Raw genomic sequence first — 23,353 nt, 5'->3', positions numbered from 1 at the left:
TCTATTGTTAGTGTAGTTTTTCTATAAACTAAGAAAAAAAAAATTAAATACTTTTTTGTCTTGTTACGCCAAAGAAGTATAGCTTCTAACGAGCAAGCAAAAAATAAAAAAACACGACACGACATAAGTACACACAAATTTTTTATATTTTGCTTTTTAGTCTAATTTAAAAGATTTTATTTAAGTGAAGCTGGAAGCTTTATTTATTTTTTATTCTTTAGCCCTTGACAACCCTCTCACCTGGCAGTAATGATGCAGTTCAAGATGGTGCAAGGCTAACCTGCTAGGGGTATGGCAGTAATATTAAACCTATACCCATAAGGTTTCTAAGCAGATCGTACCGGACCGGTAAATCGCTTGCCTTTGTCGGTATGGTGATAAGAAAAGCCTTCCATAAATTATTATTTAATTGCTCCTGTCAGTGATGGAAGGTATCACTTATAAGCATCCCTAAACGTACAAAATAAGTGAAACGAGCTGGAGACCGTTGAAGTAAGAGTGGTGTTGCTTATACCCATTAAAGTATAACTAATAAATGATTATTTATTATTTCAAATAAGATATAAAAATCTGGAAAATTTGAATACCATGATATATGATGAATATTAAGCTTGAAGCGAAATTATTAATGCACACCAAACATATTTACAGCAATGTACTCTGTACCCACGTTTCGCACCGACACCGGAGCATCCTGAGATGTTGACTTCACACTGAACAATTGCTAAGAAATGCAATTGTTCATTAATCAATTGTAATCGAAACAAGTGATGAAAAGTTATACCTAGTGAGGTAGGCTACCTTTCTGAACTACGATTGACCTGCGGTTTAAAGAGTATTCTGGAATAATTAGACTCAAGAGTTGATTAAAGAATTCCTAGTGTCATCCGGTGATCTTATTCCAAATCCTCGAGCCCCAATACTTAAACATCTGAATGTCACCTTATGCAGGGTTAAATTAAAAATACCAAAAAACTCTCGGCCTGTAGTTGTTTACATTAAAACTAAAAACTTTTCCTTGCAATTTTATTTAACTTAACTTTTCGAAATATTACATATTCAACATTTTACATGGATACTCTATTTGTTACTACTCTGTAATGTGACATCAGCAATATCGCGCGAACCACAACTCTATCATGCGGTCACAGACCCGACTACGCGACTTTGTAAAATCATATGTATTTGGTTACACAGTGTAATGTCACTTTACAGAGAAAACATGATTTCTTATTTTTTTACATGAATTAAATCAAAACTGAATTTTAAACAATCGTAGACTAAAAGTTGTTAGTTTTAATGGTAGGAAAGACAAGGCCGAGAGCTTTCTGGTTTTTTTTGTTTATTTCTGTAAGTTTGTTTGCGTTGCGCGGTAGTAAAAAGGGTCTATAATTTATCTGGAAATTTGATAAAAGGCGTAGAAATTAATAAAATGTTATAAAGTTTTAACAAATTTATTTGACACTTTCAGATGAGATAGTATAATTTAAACTGGTTTAAAACATACATTACACCCGTCACATAATCATATCACATAATGATATTTGTATATTATACCCAAACAGCCTCCGGAAGAGAAATCTGACTTACTGTTATTCTACACTTATTAACATAGTTATAAAATTCAAACACAAAACTAAATACATGTCTACTAACTAATTCAGTATTACATCACAAAGTCGAAAAATATCTCTACATTTTGTAAATTTTTGTATGAGCAAGACCTTCATAATAAATAAAATACGACATACGAACTCAATTTAACATTTATTTACATATACTACGCTAGGAGCTTAGTTTATCACATTGAGATTAACGATTGGTATAAATAACATATCGCGAAAGGTATATTTGTTTTATGTATAAAAGTTGTTACATTAATTCCTCTTAATAGATTTACCTGAAATCCAACAAAAGACCAATGTTAATTTAAATTTCCAAAAAGCTTAATACAGCTCTGCGAGGCTTTGTAAGATTTTACTGCCCGATTCACTAACTTTACCAACAGTTGCTAAGCGGTTGTCAACTGTTATCTCCATAAAAATTAAGCGATAAGTTGACAACTGTTGCTATCAAATTATGCGGTGACAACTTGGTGGAAAAGGTAGTGAATCGGGCTGCCGTAAAGTTACTCACTAACCCCTGGAAACTCGAACACTTGTTCGTTTCAAAAACAAACGAAGATCTGAAATGTCTTACCGAAACCAGCAGTTTTCCTCACAACCTCCAAATCAAGAGCATCTTCTAGGCAAGAGCGTTCTACCTTAGGCTATATTATCACTTATCATCCGGTTCATTGCAGCCAAGACAAATTGACGGTACTTAAATAAAGTAATTGTTGCGCGAGCATTTGCCACGCAAGCAAAGTGATAACTGAAAAATTAACACTTTTTTATGCTCGCGAAAGAATACGCATGTTTTCTTCGCCAACAGACACGTAAGCACGTAAAAACTAATTCCTTAAGTAGTGTTCGCCAAAAATGTTAAATTCGAGATTTTAAATTTAGATTGCATGACAAACGTAACAAATGCTCACAACACGAAGTTTGCAAAGCGAATGGAGAGCACCGTCGCTGAGTTCAAGTACCGCAATAAAAACTAGTAAAAGACATCCATTTAGTTGCCTTGAAGGCGTAACATTTTACAAAAGTGCGATTATTAATTCACTGTTGTAAAATAATGCTGTCATATTTATTGTAATAGATCCAGTTCACTGTGTTCTGATTCAAGAAGTAGGTAATAAAAAAGTTATCAATATGACTCTTCTTGACACAACACTTTTTATTTTTTTATCAAAGCTTTTATGGCCGTAAACTCCAGGTTACGAAGATATTATATGAAGTTTGTTTGTTACGCTTTCATGCAAAAACTACTAAACCGATCATCAGGAAACTTTGTACACATATTCCTCAGTTCTCTTGGGAGAGGGGACGAAAGTGTTTGACGATTTTACACAAGGCTTAGCTATCCTAAATACATAAAGTGCTGCCACATTCATGAGGCACCTGTCTTTCGAAAAACAAAAACAAAAGCTGACGAAGTTGCGGGCAACGGCTAGTAATTCATAATTAATTAATAATTAATAATTAAAATTAATTAACTAATTATTAATTAATAAATTGTTTATAGTAAATTAATTGATTATTAAATTATTATCAATTAATTCACACATTTACATGTATTAGTTGAGCTTTTTGTGACAGAGCTTGTCCGGGGAAATACTACCGCCATGATCATTACTGCCGCTAAGCAGCAATGTTGGAATGCTAAGTTCCGGTCCGAAGGGCGTGGTCGCCGGTGTAATTGATGGACACAGGGCGACATGTTGCAGATCAAGTTGCTTGCAAGCCCCATTTACTGTTACCTTGGCGATGGTTTTCCACCTACCATTAAGTGGGCCATCTGCTTGCTCGGTTTACTATCACTATATATTTTTTTAAACTAATAAATAAATAAATATACTACGACAATACACACATCGCCACCTAGCCCCAAAGTAAGCGTAGCTTGTGTTATGGGTACTAAGATAACTGATGAATATTTTTATGAATTATATATCCATAAATACTTTGAAAATACATAACAAACACCCAGACACTGAAAAACACTTATGCTCATCACACAAACATTTTCCAGTTGTGGGAATCGAACCCACGGCCTTGGACTCAGACAGCAGGATCGCTACCCACTGCGCCAGTCGGCCGTCAAATACTAATGTATTTCTCTAGGCAAAAGTTGTGGTACAAATGTTTTTACTATCACAAATACTCCATCGGTAGAGTGTCCTGTTTCAAACATTACTCACTTAGCTCAGTTCGAAGCCCGCGCCGGCTTGTATTGCATATAGAAGCTTCTCGGCCATCGCCTGTTCCGAGTGGTACTCCGGTATCTTAAGAAGATTCATGCACGTGGAAGCTGACGGCAGGCGATCTGACGCACCCGCCGACTGGATGCAGAACGGTGGTTGTAAATCCTACAAGGACCATATAAAGTTCAGAATTAAAAACTGAAAGAAAGAAAAAAAACTGTGCAATTCACACACGACAGAACTGAAACTTCTGAAATATATAGCTTGTTTTTTAATTGGATCATTAAACTGGTAACAATCAATGAAGAATAACATATATAAAAGAGAAAGACAGGAGATTAAAACCTTCTGGAAATGACCACAGCGCGCTTAATTAAAATAATCTAAAAGCAAATCAAATAACAAAGCAAAATTTAAAACGAAACGCAAGCAATTGAATAGCCGCATGCCGGATTTTGGCCATCGGATTAGAAAACGTCCCATATTGGTTCCCACAAATTATGGTGACCCTATCGATACATTATGTTTATACAGAAATAGTAACGATTCAAGGAAAATATAGCAATATACTAGGTTTCGTGCAATATACTAGTTTACATAAAATTCATAATTCGTTTAAAGGAAATTGCATAAAATTCTACAACAAACTACCCATTGACATCTTGGAGATGTCTCATAAAAAGTTCAGTTTGAAAAAAAAGCTTGGGTGTGAATGATTGCTCTAACCAGGTTGCTAGATAAATGACAATTTGAGATGGTGATGACAAAAAAAACACCCGGCTAAGTCGGTTGTGGGCTTCTTATTGGACCAGGACGCGTTTGGAACCCTCGTAGCTTTAGTTTTAAGTTTACGAATGTGGTTATCGCCATCATCTCACTACCGAGTAATTCTCATGTAACGTACTCATCAAAAGTGCCACCTATGGGCCTACTTGAATGAAGAAATTTTTGACTTTAACTTTGACATTGACTTTAAACTACTTTTACAATGGCAAAAAAAAACGAAGGAATCCAAATACCTTAAATCCTAATAGTGGTGGCCTGGAACAACTCGTGACGAACTTAAGCAATTGACGCCGCTGCTCATCTGTGAAGGTCTCTACCACACGCCAGAAACACTTGACTGTGGCATGCGCCTCCGAGAAAGGTCCTGCACGGAGTAAAAAGTTAGCTTAGTTTATTTTTTTGTCCACTACAAGTTACTGACTGCGATCTCATGTGGTAAGTGATTATGCAGTATATAGTGTTAGCGGACTAACCTGTTAGGTAGAATGGCAGTTATATTTAACCCTATAGGTTAAATTCAAATTGAAATTCAAATATGTTTTATTCATGTAAACCTTATTACAGGCACTTATGAAGCGTTCATACATTTAACATATTACACTTATGTTAGTGATGGTGATAACTGCATTCGTTAACTTAAAACTAAAGCTAAGGGTTAATTATAACCATTCCATCTTATACTGCATTATTATTTAACACATGAGAGCGCAGTCAGTATCTTGTAGAAACGTAGGTAGGTGCCTACCTCTAATACGCGACATCATACCGGAACGCTTAATTCCTTAGTGGCACGTCTTTGTCGGTAGATTGGCAACTAGCAATGGCCGAAGCCTTCCCACGAGAACAGGCCAGAGGAAATTCAGAAATAATATATTCCCCAATTGCCCCTGCCGAATTGGGAAGCGAACCCGTGACCTCCAACTTAAAACCGCAGCGCTCACCGATGCGCCAGGGAGTTTTTTTATTAATGGATGCAGTAGGTAGTTCATTTAATTATTTAAAATAGCACTAAAATGTTGCAGCGCTAACAGCTTAGTGGTTAGGATTACGGCTTTACTTTCGGGGCGGGGAGGCGAGTTAGAATCCCGGCATGCACCTTTAACTTTTCAATGTTATGTGCGTTCCAAGCTTTTAAATATCAGATAGATAGAAAGTCTTCATGACACAAACAGAAAAAAAAACAAATTAAACAAAAGAAAAAGGTAAATAAATATATTATATGCGCAAAGGCAGCTTTATCGCTTGAAGCGATCTCCTCCAGACAACCTTTGGTTGATGAAGCATGTTTGATACGGAAAACGGGATAGTGCAACATTCAATTTATAAATAAATAATTGATATACATTACATGTACTTTACATAGTAATACCACATAATATATAGATAAATGAGATATATATATATATATATATATATGAGTAAATATATATATATGTTGGATTGTGTACGCTTCAAAAACTCAAAAAGTTCTGCACCGATCGAGCTGAAATTTTAGCATGATAAATAATACGCATCAAGGATTGTTTTTATCTATTTTTCTCAACCATTTAATCACAACGTGCCACAGCGAAGCGTGGCAGGGTACAGCTAGTATATACATATAAATACATGAATCATTATATACTTTACTACATTTTATATAGTAAATGGTCGTTTATGATTTGAAGAGAAGTTGCTTTAACGGTGCAAGAAAACATCTTAAGGAAAACTTCATTCCTGGTTGGTTCATGTTCAATGTTCTCAATGGCGTGTGAAGCCCACCAATCCGTACAGTGGCCACTACGGCCTAAACCTTCAGATACAGCAAGAACAGTATTAAAAATTAAGGAAGAACAAACATGAGCGTTTTGGTCATAGAAAATTGGTATCGCTTACCTCCATACTGCGTATGTCTTCGAAGGTCATCGAGATCGATAGGTACCTCTGCTCCCGATATTAACAGCTGTAACTCCCGGCAGGAGAACATTCGGATCCATTCCGCGTTCACCACAGACGTTAGACCACGTTTAAACGCGTTGCACTGCGCCCTTATTTGTCTATGAAACATTAAAAGCATTGGAAATAACGAAGATTTACAATTGCTAAGGTTAAAATAATATAGTTTGGCAAGTTGCGAGTCGAGGTTGTGTGTTGCTGTATTATAGCAAAATAAAATACGTACAAAAATAAAAAAACTCGAGTACACAAATTGATAATACGATAGCAATAAGAGGTACTGTTAACAGAAATACATTTTCTATTAAATTATGCAAATATATACAACGTTTAACCGAATTACGAAGTAATGTTGTAGGATGCGTAAGTATGTTTCATAAGGAACCAGCCTGTAAAAATATGAAATCAAAAGAAGCTTATTTATTTTTCCATACAAACTTTTGCATTGATAACATTAGTAGTTTTATCACAGTTAATAGTTTAAATACTTATATTTTTGTAACTGACTTCAAATATTGACATTTTGGTATACATTGCAAGTTTTATATCCTAGCTGTTAAGTTAGACTTTGATTCCAATTTAAACTTATGATACTTCTAATTATTTTTATCAATTTGATACAGCTTTCATTCAATGTTTTTCTTTCATGAACTTAGTCCACTTAAAACTCTACTTAGTTTATTTAAGCCCATGGAACCTGATCAGTTCTACGCATAGTGTCTTAAAGTTAAAATCACCATTCATCCATACCATACATACTGTACTATTTTATGTGTTGTATCCGTCAGTAACAGCGCTGGAGAAATCCGATCACACAGAAATAAAATAATACTGTTATACAACGTGTAACGGAATCACGAAATAATGTTGCAGGTTGCATAAGTATATTTAATAAGGAACCAGCCTGTAAAAATATGAAATCAAAAGAAGCTTATTTATTTTTCCATACAAACGAATTCAAAACATTCTAAGTGTTTACTTATGACATTGAAGACTATTGAAGATAAAAGACCGACACGCGCACAGTACTTACGCAACGCGACGCGTACCTAATAAAGTGACAGTAGTCACTTGATTTGAATTTAGAATCGGATGTTAAGTGCTGTATCTGATTTCTTTCAAGTAAAAATTATGGCAGTGGCTTACTCAAAAACTAATAGGTTTTCGGTTTCACAGATACGTCTCAGAGACAGTACATAATGTACCTCTAGAGCCTGTGAAATATTATTGCGGTTTTCATTTACACGTTGTGTATGAATATTATATAGACAATATGAAATGCCGATTGGCGTTATCGCGAAGCTCAAATATAGGGCAATGTTCATATATTTAAATTTTTCTGAAACCTTGTTAATTTAAAAAAAAGGTGAAACTTTTGGAATTGGAATACAACACAAAGAAACAAGGAAAGCAGAAATAGTACTTAGTGCTAAAGTGCAAAGGCTGCCTTATCAATAAAAGTGATCTTTATCTATGGATTTAAATAAAGCTTATTAATATTATTATCATAAACTTACACAATACTTAATTGCATGGAAAAGTAGTCTTTTTTTTATTTTAATGTTGCCGCACCCCTAAGGTTTCAACCTTAAACAAAACGGAACAAATAAAAAATCAACGCACCTATTTAATTTGTAGTCGGCAACAAGATGAATATATTCTATCCTATTTTCAGCTGTGACAGGAATGTTTGCACCGCCTGGTTTTAATTCTTCTATCTGCAAAAAAGTTTTTTTTTTTATTCCCCCACAAGTTAGCCCTTGACTGCAATCTCAACTGCAAGGCTAGCATTGGCAGGAGACAGTCATATCCCCGGGGAAAGGATACAAATTTACCTTCTCCCATAGCTTTATCAACTCTCAAAGCACTGGCGCCACAAGTGTATAATATAATAAAATCCACATACAATATATGTGAAATAATAAACGGGGGTACACTACTCTTATTCCATGTTCCCGTGCTTTAGCAGGTGGACAAGTTAATTATAACCCTTCTCAGGGGATATAAACGTGGTATATAATTTTTGTCTCCTGCCCGTGCTAGCACTGCTGGTGGTTAGTTATGATGCACTCTAAGATGGTACCGGGCTAACCTGTTAGGGAGTATGGCAGTCCCCTAATCGGTTTCTACGCGACATCGCACCGGAACACTAAATCGCTTAGCGGCACGTCTTTGTCGGTAGGGTGATAACTAGCCACGACCAAACCTCCAACCTGAACAAATTCAAAATTCCAAATTCTAATAACCTATTAAGCCCATGGCTTTCAAAGCTGTTAACTCAAGGTTACCTTGGGGACCTTATTTCACCCTTATCATATCATAGCCGTTGCCCGCGTGCTCCGTCCACGTTAATCACTTTTTTTTTAATCCCATTGAAACCGGTTGATTTTCTTGGTATAAGAAAAGCCTATGATACTCTCCGTATTTTCAACTAACTGTATGCAAAAAATCAAGGTCATTGGTTGCTACGTTAGGCCCTGAAGGAAGGACAGACAAACAACTTTTGCATTTATTATTTACAAGCTGTAGCCCGCATTCTACGTCCAAGTTACTGTTTCGCTGCTGAAGTTATTAGATTATTTGGATTAAAAATCCAAATTTTATTTTTAAAAATTGGTTTGTGTAATAAAATTTGTTGAACACCTTATGCATCTAGTAAGAATAATTTTTCGATTCCCTTATTAAACGAAATGAAGCAATATCCAATACATAATTAAGGTCTGAAGTTTTGCAATACATAATTAAGGAATTAAGGTTTGAAGGTTTGAATTTTACAGTTTACAACCTTAAGAATGTCTCTCATCTCTCATAGGATAGAAAAACTCTACATGAGATGCATGAGGTGTTTAACAAATTCTATGTGAAATGACATTGAATAGAGCAATCTCCTGTCTCTTGCCGGCTTCTCCTCGTCACTACAAACTGACTGAATTGACGTTTCAAAGTTGCTTATAAACTAGACCTACTTTAAATTTTTGACTATGAAGATAGTACTTACCCTCTGCTCTCCTAATTCATCGCTAACTATGGTGAAGTCCAAGCCGAGATCGGGAACATCCTCTCTCCTGTGGGACTTCAGCATTAAGAGTCCTCTGTACAACGCGGGGTCTAAAGAAGCCAACGCATGGACATCCGGTTCTCGAGTAGAGCACATCTTCGCCAGGAAGAATTCCGCTAGTGGTAATTCTACTAGTAGATTCTCATACAAAGCCTGAAATAGATCATGACATTACACAATGTGTAAATAAAAACTGAAATATTACTTCACGGGCTTTAGAGGTATATTACTGACGGCCACTGAAACTTATCTGTAAAACCGAAACGCTAATAGATTTGAAAAAACCACTGCCATAGTTTTTTATTATACAATTGATGAATTCCTTAATGACAAGGTTGCTTGGAAGCATCCGGCTCCGCTTTAATCTTTCACAAGATAGAAAAATTAATTTTAAAATGTAAATTGTTGATATTGGAAAAGAGCAACTGCTGAGTTTCTTGCCGGCTTCTTCTCGGTAGAATCTGCTTTCCGAACCGGTGGTAGAGTCACTACACACATACAGACTTGACGTTTCAAAAGTGCTTATATTAGGCCTACTTGAAATAAATGAACTTTTAATTTTGCTGTACGAAATCAGATACAGCCCTAACATCACATGCAAAATTAAAATCAAGTGACTTTGTCACTTTTTAGTTTATTTAGGTTCTATGCGCGTGTCGGTCTTTATCTTCAAAAGGGTTGTCATAACTAGACACTTAGAATGCTATGAATTAGTTTGTATGGGAAAATAAATATGCTTCTTTTGATTTAATATTTTTACAGGCTGATTCCTTATAAAATATTTTTATTAACTCTTCAACAGTATTTCATAACTCCGTTACACGTTGTATAGCAGAAACGGTGATAGCCCAGTGATATGACTTCGAATTCACTTTCGTGGGGCCGAGCTCGAATCCTAGCACGCACCTCTGACTTGTTTAAGTTATGTATGTTTTAAAATAACACTTGCTTCAACGGTGAAGGAAAATATCGTGAGGTAACCAGCATACATGAGAATTCTCCAAAATGTTCTCAAAGGCGTGTGAAGTCCACCCATCCGCACTCGGCCAGCGTGGTGGACTACGCGTGGTAATGGAGTGATTTGTAGATGATGATGATTATATAGAGTCAAAACGTAGCCCTAATTATGTCTTACATTCTTATCGTGACTAATACTTAACCAGAATTTGTGATATAAAAGTTTACTGTCCTTGTATAAACAGGTATAAAAAATGGATACGGAAAGGCAGTAATCCCTACTAATATTATAAATGTCAATATAAGTTTGTTTGTTACGCTTTCACGCAAAAACTACTTAACTGATCCTCATGAAACTGTACACATATTCTTAGAAGTTTTAGAAGTAATATAGAATACTTTTTGTCCCGACATTTAGCTCGGTTCCTTTGGGACAGGGGATGAAAGTGTTTGACGATTTTACACCATAACTACGACAAATTATAACCGATTTAAATAATTATTTTTGTACTATAGATATTATAATACGTGTTTAATTTTGCCCAAACTGTGGGTGGAGATAGAGAACAGAACCTCTCAGCGGACAGCAGCAAACCCCTCATTTAAGGCTTAGCGTTACTGAATACTTTAATTTTTTTAGAACTGCAGCTAAATTTTAAGCCACATGAAAAAACAAACTCAAACACAGTCGGGCAAAAGCTAGTAAGTTTATAAACAAAATATTTTTTATTTTTTGTTCCTATAAGTTAGCCCTTGACTGCAATCTCTCCTGGTGGTAAGTAATGATGCAGTCTAAGATGGTAGCGGGCTAACCTGTTAGTTGGTATGGTATCATACCCCTAATCTTTTTCTACGCAACATCGCACCGTAACACTAAATCGCTTAGCGGCACGTCACTGTCGGTATGTTGGTACCTAGCCACGGCCGAAGCCCACCAGACAAACAACAACAGAAAATCTGTAGTAGGTATTCTATAAAACTGTATCACTTACCTTTCCCGCTATTCTTCCAACGAAGTAATAATGCATAGGGAAATCGTCATATAGCAAATGCACCCCTGGATTCGGATACAGCATATTGTCTTTGGTAAGGCGAAACAAGCCTCGATTTGGATCAAAAGCCGATCTGAAAAATCAACTTAAAACTTGCAAATCGTAGACAGCAAAAATACAGAAATGTATCAAATATAAGGCGAAAAATATTATCTTTCCCATAAAAGTCCCTTTTAGCACATTAGTCATGTTAGTAACTAAGACAAGAAATATAGTACTAGATACAAAACTTCACACATATGCAACGTGGAATATGTTATTTACCATGACAATCAGTTCAAAGGAGGCTTCTAAAGTGAAAAACATATAGTCCATGGGCACTTACTTTAAAAGTTCTGAAAGGAATTCTCTGAACAAACCACCTCCATCTACTCCTAGTTCCTCCGCGCCTGCCTGATTTATTAATTGCACGCGAAGTTTCAGCTTAAGATCGGGTTCTAAAAGAAATACAATTTGATTGATCAAGAACGTACAGAATCCGTGTACACAACTAGTATAGAAACATCAAAAACCACTCCAATTCAGTAGTATTTTTCTATCAGGCGGTTAGTCACTTCATTCACTAAGAAGTTTCATTTTCACCATTAATTATTCTTAACGTTTACGATATAATGAGAAAAACGGGAAAGTTTGTAAGATAGCGATATTCCGCGGGTGTGAAGTGAGACGAGGACGTGTTCTCTATTTTTGGACACAATTCACTGCTTGCAATAATAGCTGAATGAGAATTCTGCATGTTCTTAAATCTGTGGTCACCTTCAAACTGATTTTAAAATAGGAGGATCTGCATGGGACAGAAGAGTAGAGAAAACTTTATTTTAAAATGTTCCAGTTAAGGAAGTAATGCAAAATTTAAAATTGCAATCCTAACTATTATTATAAATCCAATACTTTGTTCGTTTGCGCTTCTTTCATGCTCTAACTAAGCAGCCCATAACTTGATTTTAGGCATGGAGTTCGTTAAAAGGACCCAGAGAAACATAGGATACTTTTTATGCCAGGGAAACAAACGGTTCCCTTGGGATTTGTAACAGACCGTAATAAACGCATAAAGAACGCGGGCAATAACTAGGATGTCACCATCATCTTCATCAAATCTACTGCTGGAGAGAGGTTTTATTTGTATGCTGGATAGGGTTTTTATTTGTATGGCGTTCAAAATTAAATGGTCCTTGTGTTCAACTAAATTAGCTAACGACAATTTATTGCTGGATAGAGGTTTTATTTGCTGCTGGATAGGGGTTTTATTTGTATGGAGTTCCAAATTACATGGTCTTCTGTGTTCAACCAAATTAGCGAACTACAATTTATTGCTGGATAGAGGTTTTATTTGCTGCTGGAAAGAGGTTTTATTTGCTGATGGATAGAGGTTTTATTTGTATGGAGTTCCAAATTACATAGTCTTCTGTGTTCCGCTTGAGTAGCTTACAACAATTTATTAGAGCTCAAAGCACAAATTTTTCAAACCAATCTCTATAGAGGTGCGAGCTATGGTGAATATTTTATCTATAATAAATTATTGTCTGGTGTTATCCAACGAAACTATTTAAAATGTTACTTTTACAAATCTACACTAATATTATATATGTGAATGTGTCTTTCCACCAGTATGTGACCTTCAGGGTCCAGAAAACTAAATATTCTATGCTGAAAAAGTCGCGGAAACACGCTAGCAAACATGAATTATCCTTCCTTCGAATTTCTGCAGTTGAATAATAGAACAGTTAAATGATATTATGGAAAATTTAAACTCACCATTTTCTGGACTAAGTTTGCCAAATGCATCCTCATATAAATGCGTACGTCGAACACTTATGATTATTGATGGTCCCTCATTGAAGTTTGTCATTTCGTACCAGTGTTCATGTTTTTCCCTAGAAAAATATGAATTTATGAAACGCTTCGAAATGTTACAAACTAAATGTTTATATTTTTATAGAATTAAGATTTTTACCTAATTAGAAGACCTTGGAATATCAATACTCTAGTTGAAAATGGTACTACGAATGGAATTTCTCTCAATATTGTAACAGTTCTTAGTTCTTTAATAGTTAGCGGCGGACCCTCGTCTGTAAATAAGAAAAAGTTTAAACAATTACAAATTTTTGATATTCGCACAGAATTTAACACTGAAAAAATGGGTGAATGTCTTAAAATAAGGCTTGTATTTTAAGACATTTACATATTTTTATGTGGATGTATAAAATGTCTCCGGATATAGTCCGATAAGTCGATAGGTCGACATGACAGTATAAGGTATGGCTGGAAATGGGGTCAAATCCCACACCCGCATACCGTCCGTAACATTTTTATCTTAATGTTTAAATATTAAAATTACAAAATACTGGAATTTGTAAACCATAAATCCATCTATAATAATTACCTGTTGTTTTTAAAGACAGGACTTACAGTAAGAGATCGGGATGTGCCAAGAGTGTTGTAATATATACATAAATATTAAATACCAAAATGTATAGATACAAATGCATACATAACTTAAATAAACATACTTAATATATAAATATAAAATATACATAAAGTAAAGGTTAAATAGTTTGGTCTTCATAGCATTTATTTCTTACGTCATTAACGCTTCACTAACTTTTCCCACTCACCGTGGTCCGCCTGCGACAGTCTTGGTACGTAGGCTCGGTAAGGTCTCGCAGATCGAGGTGTACGGGCGGCGGCTAGGGCCGCCTCCGCGCCGTCGCCCGGTACTATCGGCCCAGCCGCTGTCCAAGCCGCGCTAAGTGGACTCCCGGGATGTGACGCACAGAACCCTAACCGTGCGTCGCGAGCGTATAGCGCACGCAAGAGTTGCGTGCACACCTTAAAAAATACAACTTAATTATTTTTTTCGACCTTGAAACAAATTATACTCTGTAACATTAATAAAGCAGCATTTAAAAAAAAAACTGACAAAGTTGTTTTGTGTGCTCCTTCTTAGGTTCAACGTTTAAATGAAAACCAAAATATTACTTTACAGGCTTCAGTGGCACATTTTTTACTGTCTTTGAGGAACCGAAACGCTAATAGTTTTGAAGTAAACCACTGCCATAGTTTTTACTGAAAAAAAATCAGATACAGCCCTAACACATCACATGCAAAATTAAAACCAAGTGACATCTGTCACTTATAATTGTGAAGGTACGCGTCGCGTCGGGAGTTACTATGCGCGCTTCGGTCTTTTTTCTTCAATAGAGTTGTCATAAACTCTACCGAGCTGTCGTAAACATTAAAAATAAAAATATATATATGCTTTTGATTTCATATTTTTACAGGGTGATGAAATATTAGTACTCATGCACCTTTTAACAGTAATTTGTAATTCGGTCAAACGTTGTAGATGTTATTGCAAAATGTAAACCAAAATACAATAATAATGGAACCACATAAATTAAAATATGAGCAAAGATTCAAATTAATAACCAATTCAATTCTGACGGCCGATCGGCGTATTGGGCAGCGACCCCGCTGTCTGTGTCCAAGGCCGTGGGTTCGATTCCCACAACTGGACATTATTTGTGTGATGAACATGAATGTTTTTCAGTGTCTGGGTGTTTATCTATATATTATGAGTATTTATGTATATTATTCATTCAATTATTCATCAGTTATCTTAATACCCATAACACAAGCTACGTTTACTTTGGGACTAGATGGCGATGTTTGTATTGTCGTAGTATATTTATTTATTTAATATAGTAGAAACTACCAGATAATGTTTTAATGAGCGTGGGATACTGAACCAAACTAACCTAGGACTACCGATGTTTGGCTTATGGACTAACTAAGAGATAAAAAATAAAGAAATTTCAGAACCTATAGTTAAATATAAAACTTATAACTTTACTTTGAATAAATGCGCCCACGCAGGAGTTTGATTCTTATCGGACAGTTCTAGCTGATAGTTCCCAACGGCGTCCTTGTATTGTCCAATCACAGAGGGCCTGTACTCCGGATACGCAAGCTCCACTAAGCCGAGACACACTTGTTTGAGCGTGCGACACAGGCCTCCCAATTCGGAGAAGTCAAACGCATGGGCGCGTCCGAAGCATGCGGTAGACGAACTTGTTACTGAAAAAAATAATATCCATAGATAAGTGAGTGCTTGACTGTCTCACAGAGTAAGAAATTACGACGAAATATTTACAGCTCAAATCTTATTCCTAGAATCGTATTGCTAGATCTAAAGAAAGGCATTGAATTTTTTTATTTTTTTTATGTTTATAGACGAGCGCATGACTGCAATCACACCTGATGGTAAACGATGATGCAGCCTAAGGTGGACCGCGCTTGCCTAGAAGATGTCTATTTACTCTTGATTTGAAGGTACTCATATTGTAGGCACTGGGGAAAATGGAAGCTGGAACGGCATTCCAGGTCCTAGCGGTGCGGATCAGAAACGAAGATGCAAAACGCTTCGTACGCGTCCGCGGTATATCGATCCTTACGGTGCCTCGCGGTTCGAAGGTAAAAAGGCGATTGGGGAACTAGATCAAATAGTTCTTGAGCACACTCTCCGAAATATATCCTGTAGAATAAACACAAACAACAAAATAATTTTCCAAACTCTGAATAGGAAAACTTTTCGATTGTTGACTTCAAATTAAAGAAGTTGGCACCTGATGATGTCGATGATGATATCGCAAAATGATATTTAGCCATTATCAATAGTATATTCATGTTATTTTATTTATTTATTTAGCAACGCACCCCGCGAACACATTACAGTTGACCAATTCGTCTCCCCAGGGCTTTTAAAAGAATTGAACAACAAAAAGTGATAATTGAAGAGGTGTATGCGTTGTTATAAGGGAGCAGCATTAATCAGTTTTTTTACACGATAGTACGCTATCAAGCCAGTTAAAATGCTGGTTAAAGCCCATAGTAGAAAACTAAAGCGCTTTATTTCTCCAGCTCGCCTTACAAATAGCGCTTGTTAAAACGCATTTCTTGCATGGAACCAAAAAAAACACAGTAAAGAGTGCAAGGAAAACGCCAAGAATTTACGCCCCTGGTATCATAGAAGTATCTCGATACCACAGAAAATTGCAGAAAAAAGAGGACTATCTTACACTACTTTTTACAAAAGAATTGTACACATTCACATTTATAAGAAAGAATTCGATCTACTTACTAATCATTTTTTCATCACCCTCTGTGTCTCTAAAGAACTCCGTGTCGTGCAGAGTACCAATCAACAGAGAAAACAGTGCACAGAAAACTGCAAGAGGCGCCAATAGTTTGTGCACTCCAATAACGGAAGTATCCGACCCCATGCCGCGGGAGAGCGCGGAAAGGAGGGGAGTGGCCGAACCTCCGAATGAAGACTCGTGGCTCATATTGCTAAGCCACTGCCAAAGGTCGCGCAAGAAAATTGGCTTAAATGCTAATGTGTAAAGTAACCTGGAAATAAGAAAAGGAAAAATCAAACTAGATAATAACAGAGGTTAAGCGGTGAAAGCCTAGTGGAAGTCGGCTTCACTTTCGGAGGGCCGAGTTCGGATCTCAGCACGCACCTCTAACTTTTTTAAGTTATAAGGGTTCTAAGCTATAAAATATCCCTTGCTTCTGCGGTGAAGGAAAATATCGTGACAAAAAAGTAGTAGGGGAAAAAACGTGAAAACTTGCATGCCTGAGATATCATCACAATATTCCCAAAGGCGAGTAAAGGTCCCCCAGTCCGCTCCGTTAAAAACTGTCTTACATAAATAATATTATATATTTATGTGGTCATCTTAGGTGTTAGAAGTACCTAATGGTATAACTTCAAAAAACTACTACAGTGCTCTTAGCAAAACAATTTGCTAACAGTTTTCATTGTAATTTTTCTTTTTTTTAACTTTAAGTAATAATTGAGCAATGTTAAGTAAAAATATAGTGATCGTTCTGCATTTCTAGACTCTGAATAAATGTCACAGGCATCGACCACAGGATTTGTAGGTCGATGTTTTCCTGGCGATTTGCTGTAGTGGTATTCGTATACAGTCTAAGCTCCAGCATTTACAAAAAAAAACCGAGTCGGACCCGCGCACGAAGTTTTCATTATCTATAAACGGTAAATAGTTTCTTTAATCTGTTTTCAGTATTTGTTTTGTAGTATGTGCTGTTGAGCGGCAAAAGAAATACATATTCTGTTAAAATTTCAACTGTCTAACAATCAGGGGCGTAGCTACCGATGTATCAGCGTATCAATCAATGATAAGGGGCACAAGGGGCAATGATATGTGTAAGCAAAAATTAGTTAAATGATTTCCACAATGTCACTAGATCTCGTGCTTTCCGATAAAAGAAACTGTCATACGTGAATATAGAGTTTTCACTTCAGAAATGACAAAAGGAAAAAAAACTATTTTTTTAACGGATACCAAATTATTTCAGGACTTCAATGGGGCAGGAACGGCTACCAGACTTGTCACTATTGTCTATAGAGGCAGAAATGAAAAAAAAAAAAAAAAAAGTGAAATCGTCTTCATCTTTTGTGAGAAATTTAATAGTTAATTTTGATACAAGGCCCCTCCAAACTACGCCACTGTAAATGAAATACTGACTGGTGACAGACAGATGAGACGGATAGCGGAGTTTTAATAATAGGGTCCCATTTTACCTTCTGATACGGAATATTAAAATATAAACATAAACTTACCGATACTTATGCAACGCCGTCCTATGACTTAGAAGTAGATTATGGCATATCTTCGACATACTATCAAGGAACTCATCGCACAACTCACTGTCAGTGATCTGTGAGCACATTGTCATGATGCAACGGTCGGGCTCGTTCAATAGCTCTATACATTTTGTGAGGAGCATTTGCTCGCGTATCGAAGTTGGATTCGGTTCTGTGTCACTGTCGCTATCGTCGTCGTTATCGGCTGCTGTCTCTTGGCTGTACAGCGAATCCTCGTACTCATACGTTATTTGCTTATTGCATACGTTAACAGTTAATTTAGCTATTATTTTCAAATATTCTAGTACAATACGGTTGTGTGGCAGTCTTGTGTTGTCTATTTGGAGTAAACTGTTTACTGTAACAACGATGAATAAATAAATCTTCTAAAACATTTTACTAGCAATATTAGATAGTTCTTGCTTAAAACTATGACGATTTGGGGTACATTCTTTTGCATAGCAATACACAATTGAAATTCAAAATTCATTTTTTAGATGGGCCTAGTTTATAAGCACTTTTGAAACGTCAAGTCGGTTTGGTTTGGTCGGTTTGTAGTGACTCTATCTCCAGTTCGGAAGGCAGATTCCATTGAGAATAGCAAGCAATAAACTCAAAGATTGCTATTTTCCAACATCATTTTATAGTTCAACAAATTTTTCTGTATTGCTGACTAAACCTCAACTAAGCAACAGATTTTTGAAAAAGACGTAGAATTAAAGTTGTTAGTTTTAATCATAGGATCTAGAAGTCCGAGAGCTTTCTGGTATTTTTTTATTTAAACCTGTAGAATCGTCACAATATACGTTCTCAAGAAGATGGCGTATTAAATAATGTAATAATACGATGGAGTTTTGAGAAATATGCTACTTTATCCCGGGGAAAATAACGGCTCGGCGCAAATTATTAATGTGAAAGTTACTTCAAAGCTTATATAAATACATGCTCAACTTACCGAAATCCGGTGGCTCTAAGGTTAAAATGGAATGCAATAACCAAGAATCGTTGACCAGACGCCCCGAAGTAAACTTATCCATGTATAAACTATGTAACAATGACAGAAATGGAAAACGCTTGTTGGGATCATTTATGAGAGCAGGTAATACGAACATCTCCACAGGCTCTGGGTAAGGGTTACAAAGGAATGCTGCAGTGAATTCGGTCACAACTGTATCGCTGAAACAACACAACAACAAACATGAGCTTTTATTCTTTATTAATAAACCAACGAAAAATATATTTTTCTAGGGAAATAATAATTACAAACTAAAATTAATATTTACAATAAATATAAGCCGCTAGCGCTATTGCCCCTTTGAATTGCTAGTTAAACATGAGCTTAGTTACCGATACTAAAATTCCTTGTTTAATTATTTATTCTATGAAAAAAAAAATTAAATATAAATCATCATCATCGACTCCATCAAATTGACCCATTATCGACCCACTACAGAGCACGGGTGTCCTCCCACAATGAGAAAGGTTAAAGTACCCATGTTTACGAAAATTGCGCGGACGGAAGAGTATGAAATTTCCAACACTTATAGTATATATTGAGAAGGAATAGAATAGAATAGAATACAAAAACTTTATTGCACACAACACAATAGGAAAAACACAAGGAAAACGGTAATAGTACTTAGTGCTAGGGTACAAAGGCGGAATCATCCCTAAAAGTGATCTTTTAAAGGCAGCCTGAGCGTACGAAGCCGATAAAAAAGTGGAAAGTGGGTGGTGCATTAAGGATGTTACAAAAATTAAATAAACTTACATGAACATACATAATACATTTACATATGAAGTACAAAAATACCGATATAAATTTATATATACTATAATGCTATTATAAACTTACATAAGGAATGCAGAATGCTAATTTTAAAACTTGAAAATACATTAAATCAATAAAAACAACATAACACACATTATTATCATAATCATATCAACCCATTACCAACCCACAATGAGAAGGGGTTAAGGCTGTAGTCCACCACACTGGCCCAGTGCCGATTAGTGGACTCCACACACCTTTGAGAACATTTTGTAGATCTCTCAGGCAAGCTGATTTCGTCATGATGTTTTTATTCACCGTTGAAGCAAGTGATATTTGAATTACTTAAAACGCACATTACTTTGAAAAGTTAGAGGTGCCTGTTGGGATTCGAAATCGGCCCCCCGAAAGTGAAGTCGAGCTCCTACCCAAAAAATAAAAACTTGCTTGACTCCAAAGCTCCTTTTTACTAGTAACGTAACATTAAATAGCTTATTACATTACTCAAGTCAAACTGGCTATCAAATGTTATAAAATATTTTTCAAAACAGTTTTCCATAACTTAAACATGCGCAAACAAAAAACAAACTCTTCAGCTATGTTTAGATATAGATATAGATTTAAATAGATAGATTGCATAACGGGTGAAGGTTTTTATCACAAGATGTATGCTGATAAAGTAGTAGAGAACAACTTATTTATACACAACTCCTTACCTATATTCAGGTACATTAATTTGTGAGATAAGTTGAAGTGGCCTCTGTATTAAATCTAACAAAGCAGCGCTCAGCTGTGTTGGCGGGTTAGGCGAAGGTCCATACAATGGTGGTGTTTTCTGACACAGCAGTAGACGCAAGTCCTTGAAGTAGCCTACAAAATCATTATGATATTAAGACTAGGATTTGAATATGTGAGTTTATAAAGATAATGTTTAAATTAAAAATATAGTCAGAAACACCAGTCTTCATAATGTCACATTGTACTTAGATGTTTGTTTTACCAAAATTATAAGTCGAATAAAAATATTTTTTTCAACACCTTAGATAAACTAAATAAAGGGGACTATTTTTCATTAATCTAAGTATATATATATTTGAAGACTAGATTAAACTTTTAGCACCTGAAGAAATGTCAAATTTAGTCATCAGTTAAAGTATGTTTGGTAACTGTTAAATCTGTATTAATTGAAAAAATATCACATTCATATCTAGATTTTAATCAGCCTATGATTAAATAAAAATGAATAAATACCTCTTTTTACTAAATACAAGAATGTTGTTCCTATATTATTGACAACTTCATTAGATGTCATAGATGATTCAAAGGAACTGGTGGATGTGAATACTTCAATCATCCTCAGTGGAACAGCCAAAGGTACCTGAAAGTCAATCATGTGTTAACTTAGCTTAATTAGAGATATACAAGCCAAGAAATCTAATGGCTTTACTTCAGTGGAACAGCCAAAGGTACCTGAAAGTCAATCATGTGTTAACTTAGCTTAATTAGAGATATACAAGCCAAGAAATCTAATGGCTTTACTAACCGCCTTGTTGGTCTAGTGGTCAACATATTTAACTACAGACATGAGATTATATGTTTGATTCTCAGGTCTTTCCAAAGGTGTTTCTGTTAAGGAATTAATACCAGCCAGGAGTTAGAAAATTGGTGTTGGTCATCCCCATACCTTCAATAGCACTTTCAGCCATCCATCCTGGTTATTATTACCCAAATTTGATAATAATTATTAAAGAATGCCACCACAGATTGGAGCAGAATAGTTGGTTGGGCTCAACATACCTCTCTCCCATGAGAGAAGGGGTACAGCCCTGGAATAGAATAATGGTGGATGATGACAGCTTAAAGATATAATAAATATTAAAGTTAAAAACACAAATTGCTTTTGCCAAATATTGTATTATTACTTGTGTGATAAATTTCTAACACTATTTGTTCATTTATTTATTTGCTCATTCACAAGAAATCATAGGGAAACTCTTTCTTAATTGAATATAACAAATATACCTTGCTATCATCCTTCAATAAGCGAAGATGCAATGCTAAAAGTCTCCTTATCTGTATTGAAGAGCCACAACTTTGGAATACTCTTTTCCATTGCTTAAGCAGGACTTGTGATATGGAAACCTAGAAATTTTTCATAGTTGTTATTAAAAATGTATGTCAAAAAATGTATTCGTAAGTACAGTCTTATTATAAAAACATGTACAGAGCTAAGCAAATGACAAACCTAACTAGCCCAATAGTTGTAAGTAATATAGCAAAAAATTTGAACCAATCAACACCATACCAAAATATTAATAGTTACAGACATGTTGAATGCAATAACAGGTTCCGAGTATACCAGCTACTGGGTTAGATAAGTTTGGACTATATACATAAGTGAAGTGAAGCAAGAGTTGTATGCTGCCAAGCTATTTAGTATGTAAAAACCAACTGGGGTATGTATCCAGAACACTACAATACACTACGTTTCCTCAAAAAAAAAACAATAGTGAATCATTTATACCAATCTTGCACAATCCTTTTTGTCATCATAAAAGAATAGAATCTTAGCCAAAAGCAGAGTTATTAAACTTTGATTCTCAGCATCACACTTAGTGAAGATATTATCAAATTCCTCCCTCTCTATTTGTTTGCAATGTTTTCTTGTTAAATAGCTTCGCACAAATGCTTGAATTTTTATAGCACTATGTAGTTGTTTTCTGTGCTCCTGTGAACAAATAAGTTATTGAATGTATGCCTGGCGACCTATTTTGGAGCAAGCTCACTGACTTGCAGTGGTGTGGAGGACCTAAGCTCCAAATCCCTTAATCCTTTGAGAGTAATAAATTGACAACAATAACTAACCTCTCGCTTCTGTCTTTGTTGTTGTGACTGCAGAATAAGAGCTTCTCTGTCAGTCTTTCGTTGTGCACTTGCGCCTGCTAAATTTTGCTGAGGCTTACGCCTAAAATCTCCCTCGAATGAAAACATGGCTACCTGTGATTGTTGTACTTAAAAAATAATAGGAAAAAATAACCCGTAAACAAGAATCAGCTGAATATTCCCATTCCCAGTCGAAAATAAAATACGTCACGCTCACTATTTATTATTTATGTAATGCGCAATTCATTAGCATTAACAATTATTAGTTATTTTTTATGATTCAAACACATTTTTTCCATAATTTAGAACACTTTTAACAGAAATTAGCAATTTATAAAATTAAATACAAATTTTGATGATTGGTGTTTTTCATGTGTTTTACCACAAACTAAAAATTCATCAAAATACAAAATAGGCCACAGAGTTAAAA

General features: G+C 35.5%; 1 protein-coding gene across 1 annotated transcript; it reads right to left on the bottom strand.

The window, feature by feature from the left end:
- Nucleotides 1-1,433: 1,433 nt before the first annotated feature.
- LOC120629858 (ubiquitin-protein ligase E3C) lies at nt 1,434-23,315 on the bottom strand. The gene is made up of 20 exons (XM_039898934.1): nt 22,906-23,315; nt 22,565-22,768; nt 22,063-22,182; nt 21,292-21,418; nt 20,757-20,910; nt 19,225-19,445; nt 18,246-18,627; nt 16,737-17,005; nt 15,450-15,673; nt 14,212-14,425; nt 13,551-13,665; nt 13,352-13,470; nt 11,922-12,033; nt 11,537-11,669; nt 9,528-9,740; nt 8,153-8,247; nt 6,470-6,630; nt 4,828-4,958; nt 3,806-3,973; nt 1,434-1,900 (listed from the first exon to the last, which is right to left on the bottom strand). The coding sequence occupies exons 1-19, from the start codon at nt 23,029-23,031 to the stop codon at nt 3,806-3,808; spliced, it is 3,288 nt and encodes a 1,095-aa protein (XP_039754868.1). The 5' UTR covers nt 23,032-23,315; the 3' UTR covers nt 1,434-1,900.
- Between the last annotated feature and the right edge of the window lie 38 nt (nt 23,316-23,353).

The sequence above is a fragment of the Pararge aegeria genome, chromosome 2 (genome assembly GCF_905163445.1).
Source record: "Pararge aegeria chromosome 2, ilParAegt1.1, whole genome shotgun sequence".
Lineage (NCBI taxonomy): Eukaryota > Metazoa > Arthropoda > Insecta > Lepidoptera > Nymphalidae > Pararge > Pararge aegeria.
Note: the sequence above shows the minus strand (reverse complement) of the source record. Positions and strands in the feature narration are given on the sequence as shown.

Bases quoted from the DNA above. Each gene is read 5' to 3' on its own strand.
- LOC120629858 (XM_039898934.1), bottom strand. From the start codon at position 23,031: ATGTTTTCATTCGAGGGAGATTTTAGGCGTAAGCCTCAGCAAAATTTA. The intron at 13,471-13,550 runs GTAAAAATCTTA...ATATTTTTCTAG, and splicing joins TTCCAAGGTCTTCTAATTAG to GGAAAAACATGAACACTGGT. The intron at 3,974-4,827 runs GTATTTGGATTC...TGGTCCTTGTAG, and splicing joins CACCACTATTAGGATTTAAG to GATTTACAACCACCGTTCTG.